Consider the following 27,178-nt stretch of genomic DNA (forward strand, 5'->3'; position numbering starts at 1 on the left):
GGGGCATTTTTCTTTCCTTTCTAACCGCACGTGAGGCCCAGAAAGGGTTTCCTTCAAGAGGCACACAGCTGCCATTTTTAGAAGAGAGGAGGGTCATCATCCTGGCAACTTAAACGACCTGTCATTCATTTGAAAAATAACTGCTGGATGGAAAATGTACACTAGCTCAACACCCATGTTACTATGACTCTAAAGCCCCAAAAGCTGTCAATAAAGACATGGTACAAGATGGGTCCTCACTGCTGCTAAGCCAAAGCAGAACGAGCAGGTAGAAGACAGACTGGACTAACTCTAGAGTTTGGTAAAATACTGGGAAGAGACAAGACTAGGACTGGCAGTGCAGAATGGGTAATCAGGTCAGAATTCAGAGCCCAGCTGTACATTGAAGTTCATTTCCCTGGATGGTTTCTCCTTCCCTTGTTGTGTGGCAGCAGTAGGGGACAGAAAACACCAGAGGGATTTTAAGTAATCTTAAAACTACACAAATCAGCAGAGGTCCTCCCCTTGAATAGGGTTTGTCGCATCTCTGACAACTAAAAAATGAATCCACCATCCCTGAGAGGCTGTCACTGGCTTGTCACAGTCCTCCTCAAGGTGTATGAGGTTATCAACAAGGGGGAAGGGAACAAACTCAAGAGACATTGCCCAACAGGTTTTTAGTTTGGGGTTTACACTAGTTATGTGTGCTGCAATGCAAGCTTTAGCTCCTTTTATAACAGGGCAATGCAGTTCATCACAAGAAAAAATAATGGTGCGCATCCCTCATTCTTCAGCACTCGCTGCATTTACCTACAAGTGAAGCGATCCTAAGCAAACACAGCTGGAACTGGTTAAGGGAGTAACAATGCTGAATGCTTTCTAGGCAGAAGCAATAGCAACAGTGAGCACCAGCCCTCTTCCTCCTCTCGTTGGAGTAGCGACCCTATCGCCAGGAAGGAAGACAACAGAAATTAGCACGTCATTGTCACACTTCGTATCAACGTTTTGATTGTGAACGCCTAGCAGCAAAATACAATTAGAAAAGATACGGTGCGGTAAAAATACTTTGGGGAGAAATATTACAAGGACCAATCTACATCGGTAGCAGACCCAGCAAAGCACACATTTGTTCACTGAGTAGATGGGTATCACCTGAGAGTACATCCCATAAACCACATCTATTTCTCTAAGTGAAAGATAACTACAACTTTGTGCACACAAATTACCGTTTTTTTTTCCTTGTCATTCACAGATGACACTGATTTTATTTTCCTCATATAAAAGGAGACATTTTACTCCGCTGATTTAACAAATATTCGGAATATATTCATTACAATAAAGCAGCTAAAAAGCTGTTCTAATCTCTAGAAGAACCTTTATCATCTCCACATATTTTATATATATATATAAACAATCATTCAAAAAAATAATTTTGTTAAAGTGATGATATTGCACTCAAAAGTCTGGGATTCCATTTTCCCCTTGCATTTTAAATCAAAGATCAGCTTCATTTTTTATTTCTTTTTTTTTTTTTTTTTAACAAAATGAAGCTTTAATTTTCTACTAAAAACAAGTAGGCATGCAATCGATATAATACAATATATTTCAAATGTCACCAAAAAGGAAAAGTTGCTTATGAAACTGGAGTAAGGAACAATTCTGCGATAGGCCACGTGAGAGTAGTAAATGTAAACATTCTGCTGGCACTACGCTGCTGCAGGTGTTGCAGAGTGCAGCCCGGTTCAGCACCCAGGAGGTACAGGAAATCTGTTGAAGCATTCTGTACTTCGGTGAGTTTCCACGCAGCAGTGGCACATCGGATGGACTACGCATAAGCACGGAGCAATGAGATGACGGTGGTTACGGAGCAAATGCTGACCTCGGAACGCCGTAATTTTGAAATGCGATTTTCACATTCATATTCCAAGACAGCAGTGAAACTACTATTGTTGCTGCAAATGAAGTACAGAGTTAGATCCCCCATGTGTAACTTACATTACTGTATGCCAGTGGCAGTCTGGATGCTACCCTCAGCCTACAAAATCCCAGCAAGGTACCTGTGTGCAGAATGTTCACCTCGCTTTGTTTGCGGGAGTGCCACCCTTGTCCATGTGTCAAAGTGAGATACACAGGCAGCGGAGAAAAAAAACATAAAAAAAGAAAACATCCTCAGCCAATGTGAAGAAGCCACAGATCTTGAAAATCTAAATGAAGGTGGCTGCTTCTTAATGTAGTTCTAGAGGAGAATCTAGAGGAGAACAAGATCTTTCTCTCTATCAAACTCATTATCTTCAGGTAACAAACAATATTACACTTGGAGTCCCTGAGATTCTACAGCTCTCTGCCTGGGACAAATGGGGAGACTTTGGATACACGATAATGAGGTGCAAGCCAACACACAGCACCCTGAGTTGCAAGTGAAACGATAGGAATGGGCAACCCGTTCCTGAACAGCCAAGAGATGCAGAAGAAAATGCAAAGGAAGTTTTGGTTGGGGAATGAAAAGATGCGTACTGCAGGGGAGGACAGAAAAAAAACGGACGTATTTCTACAAAGCCTTTCCCCCTGTTACCATCAGAGAAGGGCGGAAAAACCAAGCAGGGAGAAGAGCTCACTGAGAAAGGCCACAAAGAAATAGGGCCTTCTAAATGCACAGTGGAACAATAATGCAAAAGCAGACACAGTCAGGCAGTCTTGTTCCCAGTGTGCCCCGAATAGCACTCCAGCACGGACTGTAAGAACTGACACTATTCTGGATAGAAACTAGGCATAGAAGTAAGTAATCCTTTTCTCCTGAAACTACAGGAAAAATACAAAGAGGCAAAATACAAAGTCACAATCAAATCGGAGAATACTTTCCATAGTGAAAAATGAAATACTGGCTTCAGAAACAAAACAGACATCTGTTCTGTATCTTAAACAGGGTTAACTGTAAAAAAGAGGTGCCTGTAAAATCTTAAGTTTGAAATCCTTTATTTCCCAGTATATTGCTAAGTAATTTTGAAATTAAATCAAAAATAAAGAAATATCAGAGATGGATATGAAAAACTTACAGCTAGAAAATGGTTGCTGAGCCACCTGAATTTCTATAAAGGCATCAACAAAAATGTTAAAAACACTGTCTCATAAAATTACGTAGAATTTGAAGTGCCAGATCATCTTTACAATGGCCACAATATGAATATGGATGGACTTTTGCAACTCTGGAAAAAACTAATTGTGACTTTGCCAAAAGGTGGCTTAATATAGCAATCAAAACATCCTCAAAAACAGAGTCTTGCACATCTGTGATTTCCTTTTCTCTCAACCATTCAGCACTCAGTAAGCTGCCCTCATTAGAAAAAAACATTACGTGGTCACAATTTTACTCTCTTATGTAGTTGTGCTGTAATCTTAATACATTCTTGGGGAAAAAAAGGAGAGCAAGTAGAACGCTGAATAAAAGTAGACACTATAAAAACTACCTGTAAAGTATCATAAGTCTGGAAAACATTTGTGGCATTACACAGGCTACTGTTAACGTAAAGAAAAAAAAGCAATTTATCCACTTCACGAATATGAACAATGCACTTGTTCCCAGCCATTTAGAATGCTCTGACATTCCAAATGTTCATAAAAATTGGGTAATAAAATAATTAAGTCAATACCCTTAAGTACAATAAATAATGGTGTTTATTATGGTCGGGATTGACCACGAGTGTTTGTTCCATATCTGCTCGGGACATTTGTAAAGCCAGTTCTGAATCCTTGAGTTGCTCCCATTCCCGGTAATCCAAATCCTTGATTGAGTACACTGCTGTAAGGTGTGGATCCATGATTAAGGCCCAATCCATAGGGCCTTGTCTGAGTGTTTAAAAGGATAACTGGATTCACATTTTTGCCTGGTGTATTGAAAGAAAATTCTGGTGGCGGGCTGCTGGGCTTAGCTGGAGTAGATGTAATAGGGTTCAAGTTGTCAGCAGCTTTCAAAGACGGCATTGTAACAATGTGATGATCCGAAAGGTTCAGCATATTGTTTGCAATAGGCACGGATGATAAGGTAGGTCTGATCCAGTCATCTTTGAAAATCTGAACAGTCAACGTTGAGACCAATGTATATAACCTGTTAGTGACATGGGCAAGTACCATTTGCTCATTCGCATCTCTCCGAATTCGGACATGTACTGATCCAGCCTAAAAAAAAATGATAAAAATAGGTTGGCTGTTAACCGTCACCTCCATAAGATTCTCCATATGCATTCAAGAAGCAGTAAGTCAGCCTGCAGAGGATTATGCAAAGACCCTTCTCAGTGGAGATTACTGGCTAAACTGGGAAGGATATCCAAGAATTCCATTACTGGAACAGATTTTGATCTTTGCTAATGTGTTGACCTCATGAACGCATCAAGATCATTATTCAGGAAAAGTTGAAAGTCTTAAAATTGAACAATAAAACATAACATGCGATGGCATGAAAACAAAAGGCAAAAACTGGTTAAAAAAAAAAACAAAAAAAAGGCCCAAGAGAAGAAGAAAGTGCAGACGAAATCCACATTCCAAATTCAAGAAAATGTATAATCACTGTGCTGCTGGAGCAGACAGAAGACAAAGACAACAATGTGCGTGTGAGATGCTAAAAATGAAACCAGTAGCAAGAACAAAGGAAAGGCATTGCCCCTCGGGGAAATCAGACTGACTTTCTCCTCGAAGCGCACATGTCTGCAAACTATCTCTGCCTGTCTCTCAGTAATGCCACACTGTTCATGTGGAACTACTGATGCAAAAGGGTAGCAGACACAAAATGAACCCCTCATATCCTTTTTCAGTTCATATTTAATATAAGATGGTTCACAGCCTGTGCAAATTTAGGGTATTTTTTACATCGGATGGAGCAGTTGAGAGCATACCCTTGTCCCTGGAAGTTTCTACTGCAACCTGGAAGGTGTCAGTAGGCAAATGTACATGCAAAGGTCCGATCAAGCTCTTCTTCCCCTCCAAAAATTAGCTTAATGGAAGGATTCAGAAGGAGAAAAAAAAAAAAATCTAACAGTCCTAATTTTCTGGCAACATACCTGCATCAATTCAAGAAGAACTAAGTTCTTTGTGATCATTCTCGATCACTAAAAAGGTCTTCTTTTCTTACAGTAGAATATCAATGTACATCTGTAGTTGCGTTGTACTTTCTTTCTGTTACCCATAAATGCTGAAAATATGATTCTACTGCAGATCTTTGGTACACAGAGGTCTACAGTTTTTTTCTCCTCATGGAGAGCTTCTACACTAACACATTTTGAAAAACGCCTTTGCTATTGTGCAGAATGCCAAAATACAGGATAAATTCTGAAATGCTCTAATTCAGAGCTGCTACATACAAAAATAATATTAACCAATAACAAAGCTTTACAAAACATAAAGGTGGGAGAAAATATGTTTGTTTTTTTTAAATAAATCACAGAAAAGGACCAAGTATTGACTCAATCAACATATTTTATTGCCTTTTTTAATTAAAAATAAATACCTCACTACTTTTTTTTTATTTAAATGAAGTAACACACTTCTTTTAAAAGACAATAAAGACATGCCTTACCAAAGTGCCAAAACCTAAAGTCCAGAAATGCTCATTTCGAACTTCCAAGACACCATCCAAAGTTGAAACCTAATTTTCCACAAATATCCAGAAATATGAAACCAGTTAGAAATGTTCAAATTTTCTTAGAAATGCACTTATTCACGTAGTTGAATAACAGCATTTTCACTACCAAAACAACAGCTTCCATACTACAAAATGGAACAAATCTGCTAACTGTAACATTAATATTTACCTACCGCTATCTGTAGACATCTAAGTCCATCAGAAAAGTGGATTTAAGTAGCTCAGGTTAAAGTAACTCTCACTGCAAAACTGAAACACTGTCTAAACATGATACGCTGTATGTTAACAGCATTCTTTACTCCTCTTTCCCGCAACTTACATTGGTAAGCCTCTTTCACAGTAGGTCAAAACTTAAAAGAATCAACCAACCAACAAACTGCTGTGCGAGATAAGACATGTTCCAGATGCCTCTGTGACACTACTTGTCACAGAGTGTCTTAGATAATAAACTCCACATTTTCTACATGCAGAAAAAAAATAAAATTAATAAGAAATCCCTGAGGGATCACCTTGGATTACAGACTCACAAAAGCTTTTCATACTCCTGAATGCTTATTTAACACTGTCTGTGCACGACGTGTCATGTATTATACACTGACTTACCTCTCTAAGAAGTTTATCCAACTGGCCAAACACATGTGGTGGGGTTGTCTTTAAAAGAAAAAAAAGTTACACTAAAGATTAACTGGCTCTGATTAAGTAACGGAGCCTTTAAATCCAGATTACCTACTCAAGACCAATGGTATTACACAATACATTCTTATGACTTCATGCTGAACACTTTTACTGTCTTTACAATTCCTTTGGCCCTTTATCAAACATTCCCCTTGGAACATTTCCCATTCACATCCTTAAAACAGATAAGGACATTTAACAATACTGAAACCAGAAAAAAATCGTTTTGCAACATTGCCTTACCTGGAGCAGTACTTTTCCGCTGTAGACACTCATGGGATACATGGTACCAAATGTCATCAAAGCTATTGCTATAGCTGAGGCTGTGTCTACAGCATAGTAATTGCTAGAGAGAAAGAAAAAAAAAAAAAAGGGAAAAAGGGAGTGATATTTCCGAAAGGCACAAGGACTTGAAAAGAACGAAAAAAATCAGAAGAAATTATATACAGATTGAGAAGATCTGAACTATGTGTCTTTGAGAAATGATGAACACATTAATGCAATTGCAAATTCATTCATACAGAATACAGCTTTTGATGAGAACATTCTTTTCACATAAGAAAATGCAACTTCCCACAGAACGGATATAAAATGAATTTCATTAAACAACTATACCTACTTGATTTCAATGAGCATATACGTAATGCAAAGAGCTAGAGCTCCAGCAATATCAATCAAGACAAAAGGGTTCATCCGTGGTAGAAAGATGCTACTCAGTCCTGGGATGATTCCACAAATACTGAAACAAAACCAAACAAGCAGTTGTCAGCTAGTTGTTCATCACTGCTTCCAAACCACAGAATCCATAAGAGTCAGACCCACTACTTCAGAATGTGAAACTCTGCAGTCACAGCAAATGATATCTCCAAGAACCCTAAAAGCTATTCTAATTCTGCTCATACTTACATTTTACAATATAATTTGACACTTGTATTTTCATATCAACAGCGTAAGTACTCAAAAAGGTATGTATAATTAAAAACAAACCCTTCCAATACCTGACAAAAATAATTGCCAATTATGTTACCTTGCACTCAGATAACATACAGTAGGAGAGAGTTAAAAGCTAAGACAAATAAGAAACACTGAACTAGTGCTTGGAAGACATGGGCTCTCCAATTTTCTGCTGGACAGATGAGGAGTTTCCATAGCTTATTTCACATATCGCATTTAAACTGCAACCATCCCTGTTGCTTGCCCATTCTACAGAGTAATTAAAAAGAAACCCCTATAAAATATATTGATCAGATAGGTAACGCTTGTTGAGAAACGCGGTTCAGGTCTGTACCAAACAAAGCTAGTTTATCTCAACTCTTCTAAAGAGAATTACATTTAATGTACTGAATGCATTAAAAAGGAAGGTTATGAAGAAAGATGTCGGTCTCACAGAAATACATCTTGGAAATGTGAGAGATGATGTTTGGGCTGGAGTCCACACGCTGGATCAGCAGATAATGCTGTTATAAAAACCTCTGAAATGCAACAGTTCATGTCTCAACATCTTTCAAAATTGCTATTATGTGCAAAAAACAACAGTGCCTCTCAGAAATTAACTGCTGAAAAAACAGAGCTTTACCTTCTACTGAGATCTGCAACATGCTCCTGAAGCCAACTCGTGCTTGCAGCTTCAAAAGAAAGTTAATGAAATGACTACAAGTAAAGCAATCAATTTTAAAACATATTTCAAATTTTATTTTAAGGGAAGAACCTAATAAATTTCAGCAGAATCATTTTCACATTAACAATACAAAGTCTGAATTTTCTAGGCAGTAAGTAAAATGCTGTTTCATATAAAAACCTGAACTGACTAAATACAAATACAATTTCAGGTTAAATTCAACACAGTTATCTCTACATTACATGAAGTATAATGCACTGACATTATGTATTATGTATGGCAAAACACATATAAAACCATGGAAAAGTAAGAAGACTTCTCCCACTGTACTAGTATTCAAAATACTCAGCAGTGCCCCAGTAGTCAGTGAGAGTGTCTGCAAGATTACCTCACAGTGGAACTCGGGAGATAAAAGTGCTATTAAGAAGGAACTACTACATTCATTTATTTTCAATCCATGAATAAACCAACTAAATGTTTTCAAAGTAAAATTTGAAATATGACCTTGAATTTAGATACAGAAAATAAAGGGTAATTTAGCATTACTGTGGTACTCCGTTTTCAGTAATAACTACACAGAAGACTGAGAGCCAAGTAAGCAAACCAGCAGTGAAATTTGGAATGCAATTTTAAACTGCATTAAGTTGCAGAAGTAACAGTAACATATACCTGCTAGTTAAGACAGTTAACCAGACAAGTTATTTCTTCATAAAAAAAGGAACATTTAATGGCATTAAAGCCTTTTCTTATTTCTTAGCATATATTATCACATACCTTCAGAGACATAAGCAAAAGGCTTATTCCTGACAGAAAGCATTGTAAATAAGTTGAAAAAGAGAGCCACAAAAGTACCAACTAGTAGTCGCCCCCTAGGGAGAGGAAAGAAGAGATATCTTAATTCGATATTATCAGCAAAATGCATGAAATCAAGCTGTAATGACTACTAACAATAGCATACTACTTCTCTTGGTAGTTGTCACTGAAATTGAAAGTGAAAGTAAGATAAATTAGTATACTGTCTAATAACTGACAGCATATTAGCATTCTGGGGGGAAAACATGAAATCTCCAAATATCATGCATTAACATTATCATATCACACTGAACACAATGTTCATCATGTCAAGTAACTAAGTGCACACGTGTGTATGCATAGATGCACACACACACACGTATACATACACACACATATGTGCAGTTATATATTTATTTACACACACTGTCCTTTGAAGCTTAATAAATACAATGTCCCCTTAGCAGGAATAATAATGCTTGTTTTCCTACAGAAAGAGCACAGAGCCTCTACTCTTGACCAGAGCTATGATTTCACCATGTCTTCTGTCCCTTCTTTTACCTTCCCCATGTTCTATGCAATCGTCATCATCTTTGTAATAAACCCTGTTCCTTAACGATTACAGCATCCTTCCCTCCAACATACCAGGCCTCCTAATTGGTGATTTAGTAAGAGGCAGCAGATACCACAACTCTTTCCAAACAATGAACGTGCTGAGAGGCCAGTCAGCAGGCCTGTATGCAAGGTACAAAGGTGATTGCTGAACTCACACAGAGTCTTTCCTACAGTGTGAGCACTAACCTGGCTTTCCCTTCTGTACCCAACATCCAAATGTAAAAAAAAAAAAAAAAACACATAACAAACAGCAAGGTACAAAAACCAATTTGGTGTTGAAAGTACACTTATAATTTGTACATGCTAGACTGAGAATTAGGAATACAAAGGGAAACTGAAAAACCTATCATCTCACATATCAAAATAATTTCTTACGTGTGTATCTCAGGTTGCTCCAGAAATCGCTCTGCGCTACAAAAACAATGGAAAACTTGAGTTACATTATACAATAAAGACTTGACACCTGAAGCATACTCCTCATGTTCTGAAAAAACAGCTGCTACTCATAAACCAAACTGACAGATATAACATTGGGAAAAACAAATTCCTTAAGTAAGCACATCAGTTTTTATAAGTGATGAAAATATGTATCACTGAGACGAAGCAGGATATGATCTTATATTTTCCAACTATTTCCACACTCTGCCACGTACATGCTAGCTATCATAGGTATTGTCTACACATTAAAAAGATGCTTGTAATCAACTCGTCAGAAAATACTGCTACTCTCACCACCATTACTGCTGGTAATCAAAACAGACTTTGAAATCCCTGACTTACAGCTTTGCACTAAGCAAGGCCAAATAAAGCACATGTTGGGTTCTGTAGTGGAGATACAAAGTTGCTGGGTTGTTTTTTTTTTTTTTTTTTTTTAACCCATCCCTGACATAAGAAATGACCTTCAGCTGTAAGAAAGAAAAACCTAGGATAAGCTCTGGGAATTTCCTAAAAGCAAGGTCAGAAAACTTGGAGGCTGTGATTGTGTCTCATTATTAAAATCTATTCCAGTGAATTTTGGGATAAAAATCAACTTACACTGTAGCATTTCTAAGTAGTTAATACATGCCTTTATATAGGAAATAGAACCTTTGAAGAACAAAAAGGAAGGTAAGCTGCCTCCCTTCTAGGTGTTAACAAAAGACTTTTCATTTTTTAAGAATTAAATAATTCTTAAGGCTAAACACCTGAAACACCACCCACACCTGGAACCATTTGTATGTCAAATTAATGCTTGAGCACATTTTGTGGTGATAAAAATTGTGTGATAAAATTGCTAGCTTAAACGTTCAGATCCTTAACATATTAAGAAGTTGCTTTACTTCAAGGTGCAACTTACAGAAAAGAAAAGTTTTCTTAAGTAATTAGCTTAAAAAGTCAAGATGCATAGGAGACATATTACATCAAATTCCTAACAGCGTTTGGAAAATATGATTCCTAAAAATACAGTCTTCCTTGACAGTTGTTAAATTCCAATTACCAATTTTAATCACGTTATTTAAAGTCTCCATGCAGTATAATCGATATAAATTAGCAGTTAGGTTTATCAGCATTTTTTTCTACAGTTTACCACCACACACAGCATTTGTACCACCTGCAGAATGCATGTGCTTTTGCTCAACATGGACTGATTTTTCTTGTATAAGAAAATAAAGAAAAAGGTATAGATCCCTACCTTTCTTTCAATATAAAAAGAGCACCAAGCTGTGCCAGAACTGTAGAAGCAAATACAGCTAGAACTTCAAACCTCTCAAACCTGAAATTTAAGAATAAAGTTTAGGAACATTGAACGTTCAACAGTTCATTGAATGCACTGCAGTCTGCAGAGCAGCAAGTGGAATAGATCCACTATTTCTAATTCTTTCAAGTGGAGATAGATGAGAACAAACTGGAAGATCACAATGTAGCACAGTTTTCAATTTAACCTAAAATTCCAATTACCATGAACAAATCTTCGTTCTGACAGAAGAAAGACTATAATTTCCAGCTTAAAATTATGCATTTCTTAGTTCTTTTTCTTGCTTCTTCCCTTTCCTCTTCTCCTGTATACTGTGCCAGTTCTTTACAGAACCAATCTTGGGTCTCCTTAATTTTTACAAATGCCAATTGTTTGTGGTGGCTGTTACAGAACATAAGCAAGGATATTCGATAATGAATCAAATGCTGTATTATCAAGCACTGAATCTTGTTATTAGCACTTACCCAAATGAATAGACTGGACTGGGTTTCTTCACCATTACCCAGTAGCTTATTAGACATGTTATCAAACTGAAAAAAAAAGATGGGAGAATTGGACTCTAATAAACAACTATGGTCTTCACAAATTTTAAAACGCACAGACATACATTTCTGCCACTAGAACCAAATAACCAACATTTTACCATGAACTCAACCCTTCCATCACTATCCCAGTGAGGTTTCCAGTGAATCCAGAAAAGACTATTTGGAAATAGAAGAGAGGTTGCAAAGACATCTAAGCTGTCCCCAGAAAACAGACAGCAAATAAGTTTAGGGTAACAGTAACCAATCTAATTCCTTGTATCAGAAGACAGCCAAGGTCGTACTTACAACATGCTGCACTTTCAAAGGCTACCATCAACCTTCAATGCAGAACATCACTCAGCCTAAATCAAGTTTGCCACAACCCTAAATTATAATGCATTTTCTATTGCTGCCTCGATGAGCACAAGTAGCGTTTATTTTGCATGCAAACTGAGTTTCACTGAAAGGATACCAGAGGCAACACGAGGTCAGGCCTGAATCTGTCTAGCAGGGAAAGGTATTTTGAAAAAATCTTTTTGATACCGTCTGGTATCACACTTATAAATGAAGAGTACAAAGCAAAAGTCTATGAAATTAACAAAGGAATCTAATCATTGTCAACACAGCTATGGCGTTTCTCATCTATTTATTGTGATGTACAATTTTAAACTCACTTAAATTATATTTAAACCAGCTAGTGTTTCATCACAGGTGATTCACTGGTATGCGTTTGTAAATAAATTTTGTATGCATAAAAATAAACAAAACCAGGCCCAAATGAACTGTAAGATTAAATGGGAAAAAGCTCACCTGAAAAGATCAAAGATTGTCAAATACGTGTAAGCAGTTAAAGCTGTAAAAAAGCAAATATTAAAAAATTATAATTTTTCAGTCACTTGCAGTAGAGGGATTTAACAGAAGATTCCATCTCCATGCCATTTTCTAGCTAAATAAATGATCTGCAGAGTACTCTCTTCTTTGTATGTGCATGTAATATTAATGTTCTGAAAACACCAGTATCTCTCACTTCCCAAACAGGTTCATTACGGCAATCCACATTCTAATAAATCATGTAGTGATGCCCAGCTAAATAAGGTAGTAAGCTAGCAGGAATAAGTAGCTGTGACTAAGGTCTTAAACACAGAAAAGTTGGGAGACCTTCTAGTAACCCATTCTCCATCAAAGCAAGAGATCTCTTACACGCATTATTGCAGGAGAAAGTAGGTTCACTTGTTTTGCTTCCCTAACCCATCTAAAACAACAAGAAAACCTATATCACGAATGGAAAATATAGGGGATTCCACTTTCAGTACTGCTGATAGGGAGCACCTTGGAGGGCCTATACAAGAATAGGAAAAAATACAAAACATTAAAAAGCGGCACTCCTGAAATTAGAGAATGCTTTTGCCGCACTACAGATGCCTTCAACCAACTGCAAATGAGGATCTCTCTATGACACTGATATTACTTCTAAAAGGAATAGGTTTAGAACAGTTAAGACAATTTAAACAGTTTAAAGTCTGTTTTTTTGCAATCTTAGAGACAGGATGCTACACGGAGAAAAAGTCAACAAGAAGTCTGGAAATCCTTGCATACCTCTCTGCAAGAAATGTTTCAACAACAGACCATGGCACATGAACAGGAGGCACTTTCCAAATCTGGCTTTGCAGTCATCTAACTCCATTATGCACAGAGCTTTGATTTTCAGTAATTTAGAACTTCATGAGTGCAGAAACACAGTGTAGCTGTAAGCAGCTTCATTGCAAGAGAGCCACCTACCTATGCTGTTTGTAGAGCTGCACCACATTAGCAGGAAACCAATACATATTAAATTTACAGCACCAAACAGCAAGATCTTCCAGGACTGTTGAGAAGAATAAACACATATTTTACATCTTCCAAAATTTACAGGAAAAAATATAGCTATCTTCTTTTAAAAAAACAATATTGTAGCACTTAATCATGCAAATAGAACTCTTTTTGTCCCCTGCAGAAACATACAACTCATTTTAGGACAACAATCTCATACTCTATTTTAATTTCACAGATTGTCCCCAAACTCTTTTTTAAACAGCATTGTGTACTATGCTTAAAACACGTTTTTGGTCTGAAAAAATCACCCCTCCACAGCATTTGCATCTAACACAGGCTACCTGACTTCTGAAGACAGAATTATAACAGCTTTCTATTTCTTGCCTTCAGTCCTGATGGAGCAGTACAGCCAAGAGACCAAAGTGCATTCCATTCTTTATGCTGGAGCTTTGGTCCCAAAAATACCTGTGCACCTTCAGCTCACAGTTCTACTTCATGCGTTAAACATAAGTGCAATTCTGGGGAAAATTAATTAACAGGGACAAGCCACAGGAATCCAACTTCACAAAGTGCAACTCAATTTAAAAATAGAAGGGTATCATAGCACTACTAATAGTGCAAGTTCTATACATTCTGGCATACAAATGTACTCACAGCCAACAGTGTTACTGTGATAATCTTAATATCTGGTACATAAGTGCAATTTGAAACTAAATTTAAAAAATAATCACTTTTCTTAAAGCACAGCTATAATTTTTTTAAAATACTTCTCGCAATTTACTTAAATTAATAGTGTATTTCAACTTACCACAGCTGATATCGTTATTATTTATTTTCAAAAGAAATACTCACCCTTCTATCTGCTGCAACCAGCCTAAATTCATGTGTTAGCTTTCCAACCAATGACCTCTGTGATTTGCGAAACAGATGTATTGTCCCCTTAAAAAAGTTAAAGAAATAAACCTTCATTTATGCACTATTTCCGTAACAAAAGCTCACCCTGATTCTTTGATATAATTAACGTTCAATTCAACAATACCTCTCAATAACAATTTTACATGTTTTGTTACTACAAGACAATGACTGACTTAGAACCAAGCTCGACGTTGATACAGACCGCAATTCAAGGCAGAAGAGATGCTACCGGGCAGGCTACCTAACCAGACTCAATCAGCTTACAGACACACCTGTCAAGACAGCTGTATTTCATGATGCTCTCGGTATCTGCAGGTACACCCAAGTTTTGTTCGGAACCACGAATACTAAACAGCATCACAGAATGCAAATGTACCTTCCCCGGGGCAAAAGTCCAGCACTTAAGTGAGTTCTCTTCCAGGCAAATCATTACCTAGCCCTCCCCACGACGCCAAGGAGTACCCCCACCTGCGGCCACAGCGGCCCCGGGGGAGCCACCTGCAGCAGGGACGCCCCGGCCCGTTCCCATGGAGACCCGACCCGACTCGGGCACGGCGGGGCGGGGCGGACCCGTGCGGCCACGTCACCGCGGGCCCGGCGGGGCTGCCCCGGGAGCAGGGCGGGAGCGAGGCTCCGCGAGGGGTGCCGCGAGACGACGCGCTCCGAACTCGGAGCCGGACCCCCCCCACACCCCGCCCTTCCCGGGAATGGCGTCCTAGCCCCTTCAGCACTCCGCTCCCACCCGCGGCGCCCGCCCCGTCTCTCCCTGGCGGGGCCAGCTCACCATAGTACTCCCCGCACCGGAAGAGACGGCGCCATGCGAGGCCGGAAGAGGCGGAGGGGGCTTCCGTCGCTGTGGTAACGAGCAGACCCTCACCGTCGCGCGCGGACCCGGATGTGACGTATAATGGAAACCGACGGCGGCGGGGCGTCCTGGTGTTCCTCACATGCGCGAGGGGCTCTCTCCTTTCTGCCTGACCCTCAGCGCCGCGCACTAAGAGGTCGAGGCCGCTGTCGCTGCCCGAACCGCGCTCCATAGCGACTTCAAAGCGTGCGAGCGGCTTTGTTCCTACGCCCCTTCCTTCTGTTAGTCCTCCGTACAAAAATGTAACTAAAACCGGGATAAGTGATATCTTTGTGACGGGCTGTGGAGTTAAAACTGCAAATTCGTGGCATAGAAACCCGCCCCAAAAACGATAGGAGTAACATTTTAAATGTATGGTTGTTTGGTAACTTCATTTCTGATGCATTACCGGATTTTGAATTGTTTTTCTTACTTTTTTCTTATTTTTTCATTCTTACTATTTTTCCTTCTTTCTCAAAGAGTCAAACAACTAATTGTAAGAAACTGCACTTTACACAATTCAGAGAAGATAAACACTGCACTTAATGGCACAGCTGACACCAGCATTTTACACATAACAAAACTAACGGCCTGCCAAGATATCGTACAACTGAGGCAAGTTTGAGGCCTTTTAGAAATCACTGAGCTCTGAAATGATAATGTTACATTAATAGGAAGAACATATTGTGCTTACAATATATATTTGCAAAAACAAATATAAAGCAGATCTTAGAAATACTTGGTAGAAACAACACACTTCACAAGATTGTTCACAGCCTTCTGAACCTCCCAGCGCCTTTTACGCTTGCTACACCACAGCACCTGCAATAAATCACTTACATGAGCTGTGATTAATTTTTGTTAAAGTCCATCTTTCTGCCTTCACCACCAAGTAATATTTTCTCTGTTGCCATTACACAATGAAAAATGACTTACAGAAGGTTGCATAACTCTTGCCCGTTCCCGAGCCACATGCGCTCTGGCAGGAAAGATGCTGAATTTCACAGTTTGCAAACTATTTGGAAATTTCCTGAAATATAGCATGAGTGAAAAAAATTTTTTCTCCTCACATTTTCTGGCAACTCTAAGGCATTAAGGTACAGAAATAAACAGATTTCCATCTGAAATATGTCTGGATCTGATAATAGGCATGGAGTCTTGTCTCACACTATCTTGGCTAGAATGAGAAGATTCATCTTTTAATGAGTCTGGCACACTAAGATCAGGATATACTGCCAAGTCCACAATCTCTGTAGATCCCAATATAGCAAGTACTAGGATATTGTATTCAGTCTCTTGGTTCTTCACTAAATTTAATTGAGCACCTCCCTCTAAAATAAGCAATGTCTGTTTGAATATCTATAACCTATACACATTTTGAAGTGAAGTGCCTGCAAATTGCTGTTTTCAGGACCATTCACCATGAGGACTGTAATTAGTGTAAAAGCTCCCATTTTCCACTGTGATTTAGCAAGACTAGGATAAGCATATTTTCAGTTTCAGTATATTTATTTAGGAAGCAGCCCTTACTTACATTAGTTTTAAGAACTTGAGTCAATTCCTTTAGAAACTAAATGAGGTATTTATGTATTTGTTCCATCATCTGGTAGGTATACAACACCTGATTTTATTTATTTATTAAAACAGCAATCATTTAATCAGATTCAGGTTTAATGAGAAGGCTCACAGTTTTGGACATTTTTATCTGATAAACAGACGAGAACAGTAAGAAAACGATAAACGCAACATTTTATTGTGAAGCTAAAGCTATGTGACTGCTCATCATGCTTTCTTACATTGCTTGTTAATAAAATGGTGTTTAACATTTCAGAAAACATTCTTTACGGAACACTGAAGCGTAAGTCCCTCAAAACAACAGAAGACAAGAATCAACCCCATCCCAAACTGGAGTCATTCAATGTATGTAATGGGGGAGGGTACAGCGTTTCGTCTCCACCTTTTGCTTTTGTCACTTAAATCCAGATTTCTGAAAACATTGACTAGCCCTTCACCTGAATAAAAATTTCAATTGTGACAAAAACAGCTTCTATATTCCCAGCCTCTTTGATAGCTATGCAAGCATTAGATCAAGTACTTCTCACTTCAAAAGGTAAAAACAAAACAAAAACCCTGCAGAACTGACAGACTACACCTTTAGCATCCTAAAAGAATAAACCTGTATTAACCAACTATGAAGAAAGTTAATCTTCCTCAAAGCCAATCTCTGAAATAGAACTTTTAGAAGTGTTTCTTATGAAGACAAAGTCTTACAACTGATCACCAGTTTCCAGACATCATGTCAAGAATTTAAAAATCAAAAAGATGAAACTGAAGAGTACTGATAGAACCTGCAGGGTTTAACCAATACATTTAATCCATTGGAGGAGTGTCTACCTTGCCAATTATTGCTGAACTCAGGAGGTAGTTATTGGCAAAGTAAACAGTTTACACCAAGATAGTTTACAATGTACAAGAGAAGAAGGAAGAATATAATACGCATTTCCCTATTCTTTAGATGATTCTGTCTTCGCAGGAAGCTAGTTTACTTCCGCGTCCTGTTGAATTATAGTTAAAGTATTTAAGAGAAAATATTTTAAAATATTTTATTTATTGGTCATCTCTTAGTATGACCATGGAAGTTCATGTAGGTGACTAAAACAACATCCTTCAACACTAACCAGCAGCTCAAGAGAGCCTAACAGTGAAATCGGTAACTGCCTCTAATGAGCACAATGACTAAGGGAACTGTTTTCCACTGCCTGCTTGTTACTTTTCATTCTATTTCTGACATCTGGTAGAAGTCCCCAGCACTAAAAATACAGAAGCTTAAGACTACCACAGAACAAATGAAGACCTGTAGCCTACAACAGTGCTTGCCATTTCCCACAGCTGCCACATGCACATCACTAAAGCATTAGAGTAGCTAAACTTAGGCACAACTATGCGATTATCCATGTCTTGGGTAGGAAAGCAGAAGATTCTAGCACACAAAAGTTTCACCATATGTGGCTAAGGAAGTCCTAAGCAGAATGCTGCTTTCCATATCAGTTGCAAAACAGACACTTCAGTTAATTTGCCAACATATCTGGCTTCCCGGTACTTAAATTTCACAAAATGTACTTGACAGCTGTATCAGCTAAAACTTGCTTGTTTAGAACAGGAAAAAAACTACTAATTTATTCTACACCAGGAGGTAAGCTTCATTGTCATAGGAAGCTGTATGTATAAAAACCTGTTATTTTAATCACATTCAAAAGAATCCAACAGTGAAATCAGCTTCTAATTACTGCAGCGAGAAGGACTTCCTTCCCAATTCAGAGATTCCATTCTAGTTACGAAGTGTTACTATCATGTCTGGTATCTAAATAAAGCAATTTGCAGGGCCATATTCAACAAAACTATTACTGACCGACTTTCTGAAGTAGAGTTGATAAGCTTCGGGGAGGAATGCCTGTTCCTAATGCATTAAACTCTGTAATTCTGACAAAGTAAGAGAACAGGTGAGACTTGCAAGTGCATAAATATACTACTTCAAGCAACCTGCTGCTTTAGAAGACATTCTTCCTCCAATAGGTAGAAAGACAAAACAGGCATTTCCTATTTAATTAATAGGCAACGATGCACAAAGAAGACTTAAAAAAAACCCAGCAGTCTCGTTACAATTTTTTTTCCTTCCCTTCAGTAAGTGTTTAACTTTAGGTCAGTAAAAAACATGTGCAGCAAGCCAGACAAGCTGCTTTCTTAATCATCTGTAAGAAGTGGGTCAAGTCACTCATTCATTAGCAGTGGACAGACTCATCCAGGGAGGAAAAAAAGTCAGTTTAAAGAGTTAATGCAAACATAACCTTTGCAAAGGTTAAAAGCATCCAAGCTGTTGTCCTGCTTATCCTAACCTATTTAAGATACTGTATTAGAACATAATCTGATTTTATGACCTATATAGTGGCAAAGTTCTATGCAAAATATGAGAGTTGTGGGTTCCCCCCTCCCAGCTTCGTTTTTAGATTTACTTTTATGTGTAGTTAATCTAGCACACAGATGAAAATCACTGATCTGGAAATTACTCAGTATACGTAACACCAGAAAACAGAAGATGTGATAAAATATCCTGAGCGGAACAGGATTATTATTAAAATACACTATTCAGGAAATAGTGTAAATGTGTAAATGAGATTTAAAGGCAATTTATTAATTAAATGGCACTTGCTTATGGACTAAAAAAAAAACAACGCAGCAGCTGTTGGGGCAAACTGATGTTGCAGAACAAAATCAAGCTCTTTTTACTGTGTTCCAGAAGTCCTTCACAGAGTTTCAATTCACCCATTACACAGAAAACAATTAAGGCAGGATAGGTACCAAAGAACATTACCGTGTCACACACTCCCCAGTCCTGAACCAGTTGTCCTTTTCCTTTCTGAGGTAACAGCTCAGGCTTCTGACCCTTTGTGCTGCTTACTTGTGGCGTTTTAGCAGATGTAGTGTTCTGCCTGTACATTTCAGGTACCTATGACCTGCCAATACACATCTGAAAATAATACCACTATATTCCTCAAAATTTAATGGAGGAAAAATGATTTTGATAACAAATATTTAGTAACACAACCACAAGTGTTACCCCAGCGTTCCCATTTGCAAAGGATCTCAAGGAAAAATCTGCAAACTTTATTAATGGGAAGACCAGATGCATTTGTTAACTGTTTAGTTATTTGGCATATGGTAGTAAAACAGTAATACCTGTGTTTAACACTACAAAGTCTGTGACAAATACATATTACACTAGCCAGAAATCTCAAACAAAGATACTCTACTGAAGGTAGAATTGAGGCAAAGCAAGCAAGACGTGAGATTTGACAAACTGTAATCTTTCAGCATTTCTTCTCTGGAAAGGTTGATCAGGGGAACAGAAATCACATTTCATTTATATCAGACACACATTTGATAGAGTCATACCCTTAGAAGGCTAGAAGTGGTTTGGTTAGAAGGTTAGAAGTGGTTTCAAAAGGCATACTAGTGTAACGCAATCTTTCCCTATATTAAAATGAACAGCAATTTAAGAAATTAAAAGCATCCCTGATTAAAAAATAAAGAAAACCGTTAATCCCAAACGTATTGCATGTATACGTCTCAAAAGCTTTACACAGCTTCAGCTGTCTAGTACCAAATACCATGCAGGAAATACCAAGCCCTCTCTTGCTATTACTGTATTTGCACTGCATCAGCTGCTTTTTCACATATATAAAATTATAATATATACAGTCAATTTTCAGATGAGTAGTCCCAGAAATATTTAAGATTTACTCCTTCCAATAAAATAAGTTAAAGGTAAAAGGACAAAATTTGCCATAAAGACAAAAAAGAAACAAAGCAGATAAATCAAGTTAGTTTAAACAACTGTAAACAATACACAACTTTGCAATATCACTAAGTTGGGAGAGTTGTCTTTTTTAATGTTAACACTGTTCTAACAAGGAACTAGTATTCTGCCTTACAAACATCTCAGTGTTTGACAGATGCAGAATTTGTAAACAAGATGTCAGGCCTTTAGAAGTAAAGGCAGAGATGTTTTATTACAGTATTTAAAGGCTTGCATTTTTTTAATAGCTTGTCATTTATATAATAAAAATCCAAGTATTTGTACAAAGATGCAGTTTCTTTCAAAAAAAGCAGATCAGTTGAGTGTTTCATACTTTAATATATAAACCAAAACATATGAAAGCTATAAAAACATTAACGTTTGCAATGTATTAAACATGTAGCCTTATGCTTAAAGGTTAAACGTGTAGATTAAAAAAATTACACAATGGAAATTTCACTTTCAATGACCGTAGGCAGACCAAAATACAAAACAGAAACACGTTTCTGAAACTTGACAATTAGCATCACTTACTCTCTCAAACAGCTGGTCTTCAAGTTGCACACCATAAGCGTAAGCTAACGTTCTACCAATGGAAGCGTTACAAAATGAGTTAAGAGAAAATACTGCCAGTAAATGAACGTCTTAGTCTATTTTTATTTAGTCATTTTCTTAAAAAAAGCAGTTTGAACTGGTTTTTATAGTTTCCTTTTTTTGCTGTTCTGCTATCAAAGGTCTTTTTTAGAACTGTTCTGTGAACAATGCAGTCACATACAACTTAACAAAAAGACAAATAATAACAGACCAGCTGCATTTTACATTTTAATAATCGTAATTCCCCCAATGCTGTTCTTCATCTTTGCATAGGGAATTTGTTTTATTTGGCACATTAAGGGTAAACTAAAATAAGACAAAAGCAGAATCAAAGGTTACAAAAAAACCCCAACTAGTAGCAGTGATCAGGAAGAAAGCCAGACATGAACGTCATGGCAAAATTAAAACCGAAAAAAACACACACAACAAAGGGAAAAGGTCTTCCGATGATCAATATCGTCAGAGCCTTCCAACTGAAACAAAATACACACATTGTTCAAACTATGATCGGATTGGTAGGAATCTTATCCAAAGTCCTATTGTGCTCTTACTTACAGTGTGTCAATCCTCACTAAACGGCAAGGAGGTTTTGATGAACTTATTTCACATTGTATAATTTTTTCATATTCTCAAGTTTTAACGCAGATACTCAAAGATCTGCTAAGTCCTGTAAACTTTGGCTGCTTTCCAGTAGTCTGTACCAATTGCTCCTTAGGCAGCACTTTGTTCCGTTTAAAGTAGTGTTTCACACCGTGGTATCTCCAAAGTCCTTGTTCCAACGAATGTAAGCTTCCAGGGTCTGAGGGCTCAAACTACGCTTTATCTTCTTCAAAGACTCAGTGAAATCTGATAATTTAATATTTCTCATCTAAAAGAAAAGCAAAAGACATTAGGGTCACAAGCTTCAGTTTATAAGTAGTTCAGTATTTACTTCTAATATGCTTCATGTGATCTGATGCAAGTCTCTTGTCATTTATCAGTATTTTTTCATTATAATATGTTTGATAATCATGTTAGCTTTGTTACTTGATAGCCCATGAGGCTGTCACAGCTTCCTATTCCACTAGGTGGTGCAAGCCAGTGCATATTAGGGCACAGGACTGAGTAAAGTGTACAATGTGGGATTTTTAAAACATGTTTAAGGCACACCTTTGTGCCCCAGGAGAAAAAGGCACTAAAGGTCCTCCACACCCAAAAAAAAGATAAACAACAAATATATTCAGATCACAGTAGGCTGTCAGCCAAGTAAATCTCATCGTCTCACTTATTTGATTCAACACATGCCTTCAGTTTGCTGGGAACATGATTATAGGCAGATCTTTCCTCATAGAGAGATATGCCCAGACACGATGGGAGGTAAGCAAAGCATGTGGAAGAGCAGTTTCATCATTAAATGAGTATTAACATTACAAATGGTGCCAATCCTCCAGGTTTCACAGGGACTAGAGTTTATAGGCTATCAGAAGTAAACTTGCACTTGAAACAAAGTCACACTGATGTTCTCCAATTCCTGGAAATATTTTCAACTGACTGTAGCTCTGATCTAAGGCCAAAATAGCAAGCAACAGGTGTTTCATAGTTTTCCCTACACAGCTCTGATTTCCAAGAACTTCTGAGTTTAATAAGTATAAAAGTTTATGAAGAGCCAATTTCTTCATTTTCTTCCAGGTTTAGAGATTTAAAATTGCTCAGAGGTTCTTCTTAAAATGACTTGTTTTACGTAAAGACAAAAAAAAAAGCATTTTATATAATACTTCTGGGAAGTTTTGGGGAGAGTAACACTGAAAAAACAAAAGCCAGGCCTCTGATGTCTTCTGAGATGTATCATCAAGTTGCAGTTCAGTATGAGGGAAAAGACAGAACAGTCAGCTGTAACTAAGAATACCAGAGACCTACTTTGAGAAAAAGAGGTGCTCTTAGACTTGACAACCAAATTACACAAAGAACCTCATATCTGAGGACAGATGTTTCTTCTCAGTCGCTATTTCTGAAGAACCTTGTTCAGTAAGGAAGTAATTACAAAGACATAACAACCAACAAGAAACAAACTCATGTTTTGTACAATACAAGGCATAAGTAAAGAGACATTAAAAAGTTTCTGCTGAGCACATGTTCCATTCAAAAGAGAAAACAATTGCTGGAACAGCATACCTCACTGGCAGACATGTTCTTCACCTGCTCTGGTTTTAATTCTGTGAAAATAAAGAAAGGTCACTGAGTTTTGTAGGAAAACCTACCTCTTCTGACAATTAAAACATGCTAAACGTAGTTTTAATTGGAACAACCCCACAAACAAGATATGTATCTGTCTGCCTCAACATAATCTTCCTTAAGGAAAAGTATATGGGGGTGTTTTTCTTTTCCTCCTCTTCCTCCCCATTAAACACCCTCCCATCCAGGCTGCTTCCAAAATGACTCATCACAGATACAGTACAAGGTGGTAGCAGAACTACATCCTTCCTCACAAAGGGAAGTATCCAAGTATAACAGCTGCCCTCCACCATTTTGTTCTTAGGACCTACAACCTTCTCCACCAGAACACGCACAATTCTCAGCAAACAGAAAGGTACTATCAGTCAAGAATACAGAAATAAATCATGTAGGCGCACAAGACTGCATCTTGCTGCATACAGTACTAGTGTGATCTAATCATTCCAGTAGCCCTTCTCATTTTACAGTTTTCTTCTTGAAGTACTATTATGGTATCAACACATTACAGCAAACTTTTTGCTCTGAGGGTACAAAAAATGGGAGGTGGGATCAGCAAGGCTGACATTAAAAACATTTCTTTTTTTTTTTAATATTTTATTTGGAAGCCAGGAACAGGTGGAAGAAATAATTTTTGTGGTCTTTTCTCAACATGGACTTGCATGTGAAGTGATCTGCCATCAAAATAAAGCTTGTATACCTAATTGCATCCATTGTTAATTCAACCACTCTAGATAAACATCTTCGAAGCCTTCAAGGGTATTGCAATTTTTTAGAAGCCTAAACATAAAAGCTGCGCAGCTTACCTCGGATAGGACCTAGTGCTGCATCCTTTGCTAATGCAGTTAAATCACTTCCAGAGTATCCATCTGTCATTCTTCAAAAAGAAAAAGGGTGGGAGAAGAAAGGAAGGGAAAAGGGGAAAAACTGCTTCAAAACACATTGTTTTGAATTACACATGGTTAAGACATTACTTGATCAGAAGAAATACAATTTAAATGTTGTTTTCCAAATTTAATAAATCAGCAGTGCATTCAACGTAACCAATCTATACGCAAGTCTTTTCCAGATAAAGTTTAGGCACACATATTCAAATCCTGTCTAAAATGCAAGGAAAAGCAAGAAGACAGCAACTACCTAAGATTTGTCAATGAAAATGGAAGTCAAGCATGCTACTACTTCCGTTATGAGAATATCTTACCACTAGTTTGTCATCATTTGCCACAAATGAATATAAAACCAAAAATTCAACTGTCCCACAACCCAATATAATGAGAATCCAATACCACACAAAATTTATTGTGATTTGATAACCAATCTTCTGAGTAAAACAGTATGCATTTTTAGTTGATACTGGTGCCAAAAAAAAGGGCAAAAGCAGAAAATACTGAAAATCTAACAGTAGTATTTGGTTTTGAAAGTGACAGTTTCACAGTATGCCCTTTATGGAAAGCCTCAGGAACAGCTGACTAGTGGATACCAGGGTGTAAATCAATCTACTAATTCAGTAGAGGAACTCCAAGTCTTTAAAACAATACTTCTTCATTTAGCAAGTTACAGTACAGAGTTATTTCTGTAAAAAAGGTGGAAGACCTTTTTCCTATGTTGAATGTTCAGTAACTGACTATACTCTCTAAGTAACTGGCAAGCAACTCTCAGAATTCACAGTCTGCATTTTAGCGGAGTACCGAAACAGCTTCTTACAGTTTACATGTCTGACTCACCAACTGATTCCAGTGCTGAATTCTAAACCTGGAAGCACTCACAACTGACAGAGTGACTTGACACAGTTGCAGTAGCCTGAGCCACAGCCTCAGCAGTTACCAGCAGAAGGCCAAACACCTCACACATTTAGCTTCAGATAAGTATTATTAGATTTCTGATTGGAAGGGAAATGCTGTGGACAGGTTCTTTTTTTAAAAAAAAAAAAAGGCAGATTCTGTGAGCATGTCTCATATACACAATCCATCCAACTTAAACAATTTTTTTTCCTCAGATTGTAATCTATATTAAAATCAGTTAAGATCCTGGAACTACTACTACTATTTGTCTAGTTGACAGTTTCACACCTTCAGAAAAAGGCATACACTATTTCTTCAGAGCACCTAAAGACAAACTCTTCAGTTTTACCCAAGCTTAGCTTAAGCCAATTGTTCTTTAATCAGTAGGTGTTTTATTATAATTATTTAAGGGTTTTTGTTGTTGTTGTTGTTTTTTAAATAGTTGTGGTTGTTAAATTTGTTGCTGATCTTCTACGGACCTAAAATTTGTAAATCTGTTAATGATAACTTGCAATAACTTGTATATTCAAATATCCATTGATTTGGGAGAAAACATGAACGTACAGGTATATTACTAGTGAACTGAAAACAAGTTACTTGTGCTATCTACTGTTTATGTTTGTTTGTAGTACTGGCAGACATGTAGTTCATCCAAACCCTCAGAAACCATATATAAATCAAAGTAAGGACTCATTCTCTATGGGAGCTTTTCCAAAATTAGACTTTTTTAAGCTGAGTTAACCATTTAAATATCTCAAAGAATAAAGCTCCCCACTGAACTGGGAAGCCACAGGTACTGCTAATCTAAGTAAAAAGTTACCTAAAAACAATTTCAATATGATAAACTCACCCAATGGTAGAGCTGAGGCTGGCTGCAAGCCAGCCAAAACCAACACAGGTTCATGAACAGAAAGTTATATTCACTAACTTAATATCCTTTTATGACAACTTTATCCACCTTTATGAATGGAGGGAATGCAGTAAACAGGATTTTTCTTATTATAGGAAAATGTTTTTGATACTGGTTCTCACAGTATCTTTCTGGACAAAATGTACGGCATACAGCTAGACAAGCACACAATACAATGAATGAATAATTGGCCAACAGGTTGTGCTCAAAGTGTTGTAGTAAATAAGGTATCACCAGGCTGGCTGCCAGTCACTGGTGCAGTTCCTTGAGCTTAATTTTATGCCTAATATTCCTTAATGTTATTTTCTTGTCTTTTTAAGATAAATAACCTGGAGAACTCAATTTCTGGACATGAAAGTTGAGTGCAGACAATACTAAATTAGGAGGAACCACCGATTCCTTAGGATAGAGAAGCCTTACAGCCATTTTAATTTATTAAGGGATATATAAAATTTAACAAGAGCAAATCCTGGATTCAGCACCTGGGACAGCACAATCCTGGATGCATTCAGGGCCAAGTCACTGGAGTACAGACCAGCAGAAATGGTCTGGGGGGGTTTGTTTGTTAGTAAACTCAGTATGAGTCAACAGTATGCCCTGACAGCCAAAAGGACCAACTGTATGCTGGCAGTGTTTGCACAGCACAGCTAACCAGTCAAAAGAAGTGATTGTCTCACTTAGCACTAGTGAGACCTTACTTTAAGTACGAGGTGCAGTTTCAGTGTCACAATCTAAAAAAGATATAAAGACATTAGGATGTGTCTGAAGGAAACAAAGACAGTGAAGGGTCTAAAGGGGAAGATGAGGAGCAGCTGAAGTCCTCTGTTTTCTCAGCCTAGAGGAGATTAAGGGAAGGCCTCATGGCAGCCTACAGTTCCTCATAAGGGGAGCAGAGAGGCAGGTGCTGTTCTCTGGTGAAAGCAATGGGATCCAAAAAACAGCATGGACCTGTGGCGGAGGGGGGGGGGGGCAGGTTGGGAATTAGTTCAAGGCAGTGGTCTCGGTTCCAAAAACCTGTCAGTTTTCAAGAAGCACTTGGACAACACACATATTTCTGGTGCAACTCTTAGGTGTGTGTGGAGTCAGGACCTGACTTGATCCCTGTGGGTCGCTTCCAACTCAGAGTACTCTACAATAAGCTTCATAGTCCAGCCTTCTGGAGAAAATTGTTTCAGTTATTAAAGGAAAAAA

General features: G+C 37.8%; 2 protein-coding genes across 9 annotated transcripts in view; both read right to left on the reverse strand.

Moving 5' to 3' along the window:
• On the reverse strand, nucleotides 1,501–16,200 carry SLC30A6 (solute carrier family 30 member 6). Of its 5 annotated transcripts, none has more exons than XM_021390732.1 (14): nucleotides 14,674–14,815; nucleotides 14,235–14,321; nucleotides 13,350–13,434; nucleotides 12,381–12,423; nucleotides 11,511–11,576; nucleotides 10,984–11,064; nucleotides 9,687–9,722; nucleotides 8,679–8,773; nucleotides 7,863–7,911; nucleotides 6,906–7,025; nucleotides 6,530–6,632; nucleotides 6,215–6,262; nucleotides 5,546–5,614; nucleotides 1,501–4,152 (listed from the first exon to the last, which is right to left on the reverse strand). In XM_021390732.1, exons 1-14 carry the CDS (start codon nucleotides 14,725–14,727, stop codon nucleotides 3,655–3,657), a joined length of 1,434 nt encoding a protein of 477 aa, XP_021246407.1. In that variant the 5' UTR covers nucleotides 14,728–14,815; the 3' UTR covers nucleotides 1,501–3,654. The 5 variants fall into 5 exon arrangements, with proteins under 5 accessions (XP_021246407.1, XP_021246408.1, XP_021246412.1 ...); XM_021390733.1 differs by lacking the exon at nucleotides 14,674–14,815 and adding an exon at nucleotides 15,082–16,200 and having other exon boundaries at nucleotides 3,655–4,152; XM_021390737.1 differs by having other exon boundaries at nucleotides 3,655–4,152; nucleotides 14,766–14,884.
• Nucleotides 16,795–27,178, reverse strand: part of SPAST (spastin) — a 38,635-nt gene continuing 28,251 nt past the window's right edge. For all 4 annotated transcript variants that reach the window (XM_021390731.1, XM_021390730.1, XM_021390729.1 and 1 more), the window contains 3 exons: nucleotides 24,103–24,173; nucleotides 23,240–23,280; nucleotides 16,795–21,956 (listed from right to left, as the gene is read on the reverse strand). In XM_021390731.1, the coding sequence (XP_021246406.1) occupies nucleotides 21,834–21,956; nucleotides 23,240–23,280; nucleotides 24,103–24,173 (235 nt within the window). In that variant the 3' untranslated portion in view covers nucleotides 16,795–21,833. The remainder of the gene's footprint in view (nucleotides 21,957–23,239; nucleotides 23,281–24,102; nucleotides 24,174–27,178) is intronic.

The sequence above is a fragment of the Numida meleagris genome, chromosome 3 (genome assembly GCF_002078875.1).
Source record: "Numida meleagris isolate 19003 breed g44 Domestic line chromosome 3, NumMel1.0, whole genome shotgun sequence".
In the NCBI taxonomy this organism is placed as follows: Eukaryota; Metazoa; Chordata; class Aves; order Galliformes; family Numididae; genus Numida; species Numida meleagris.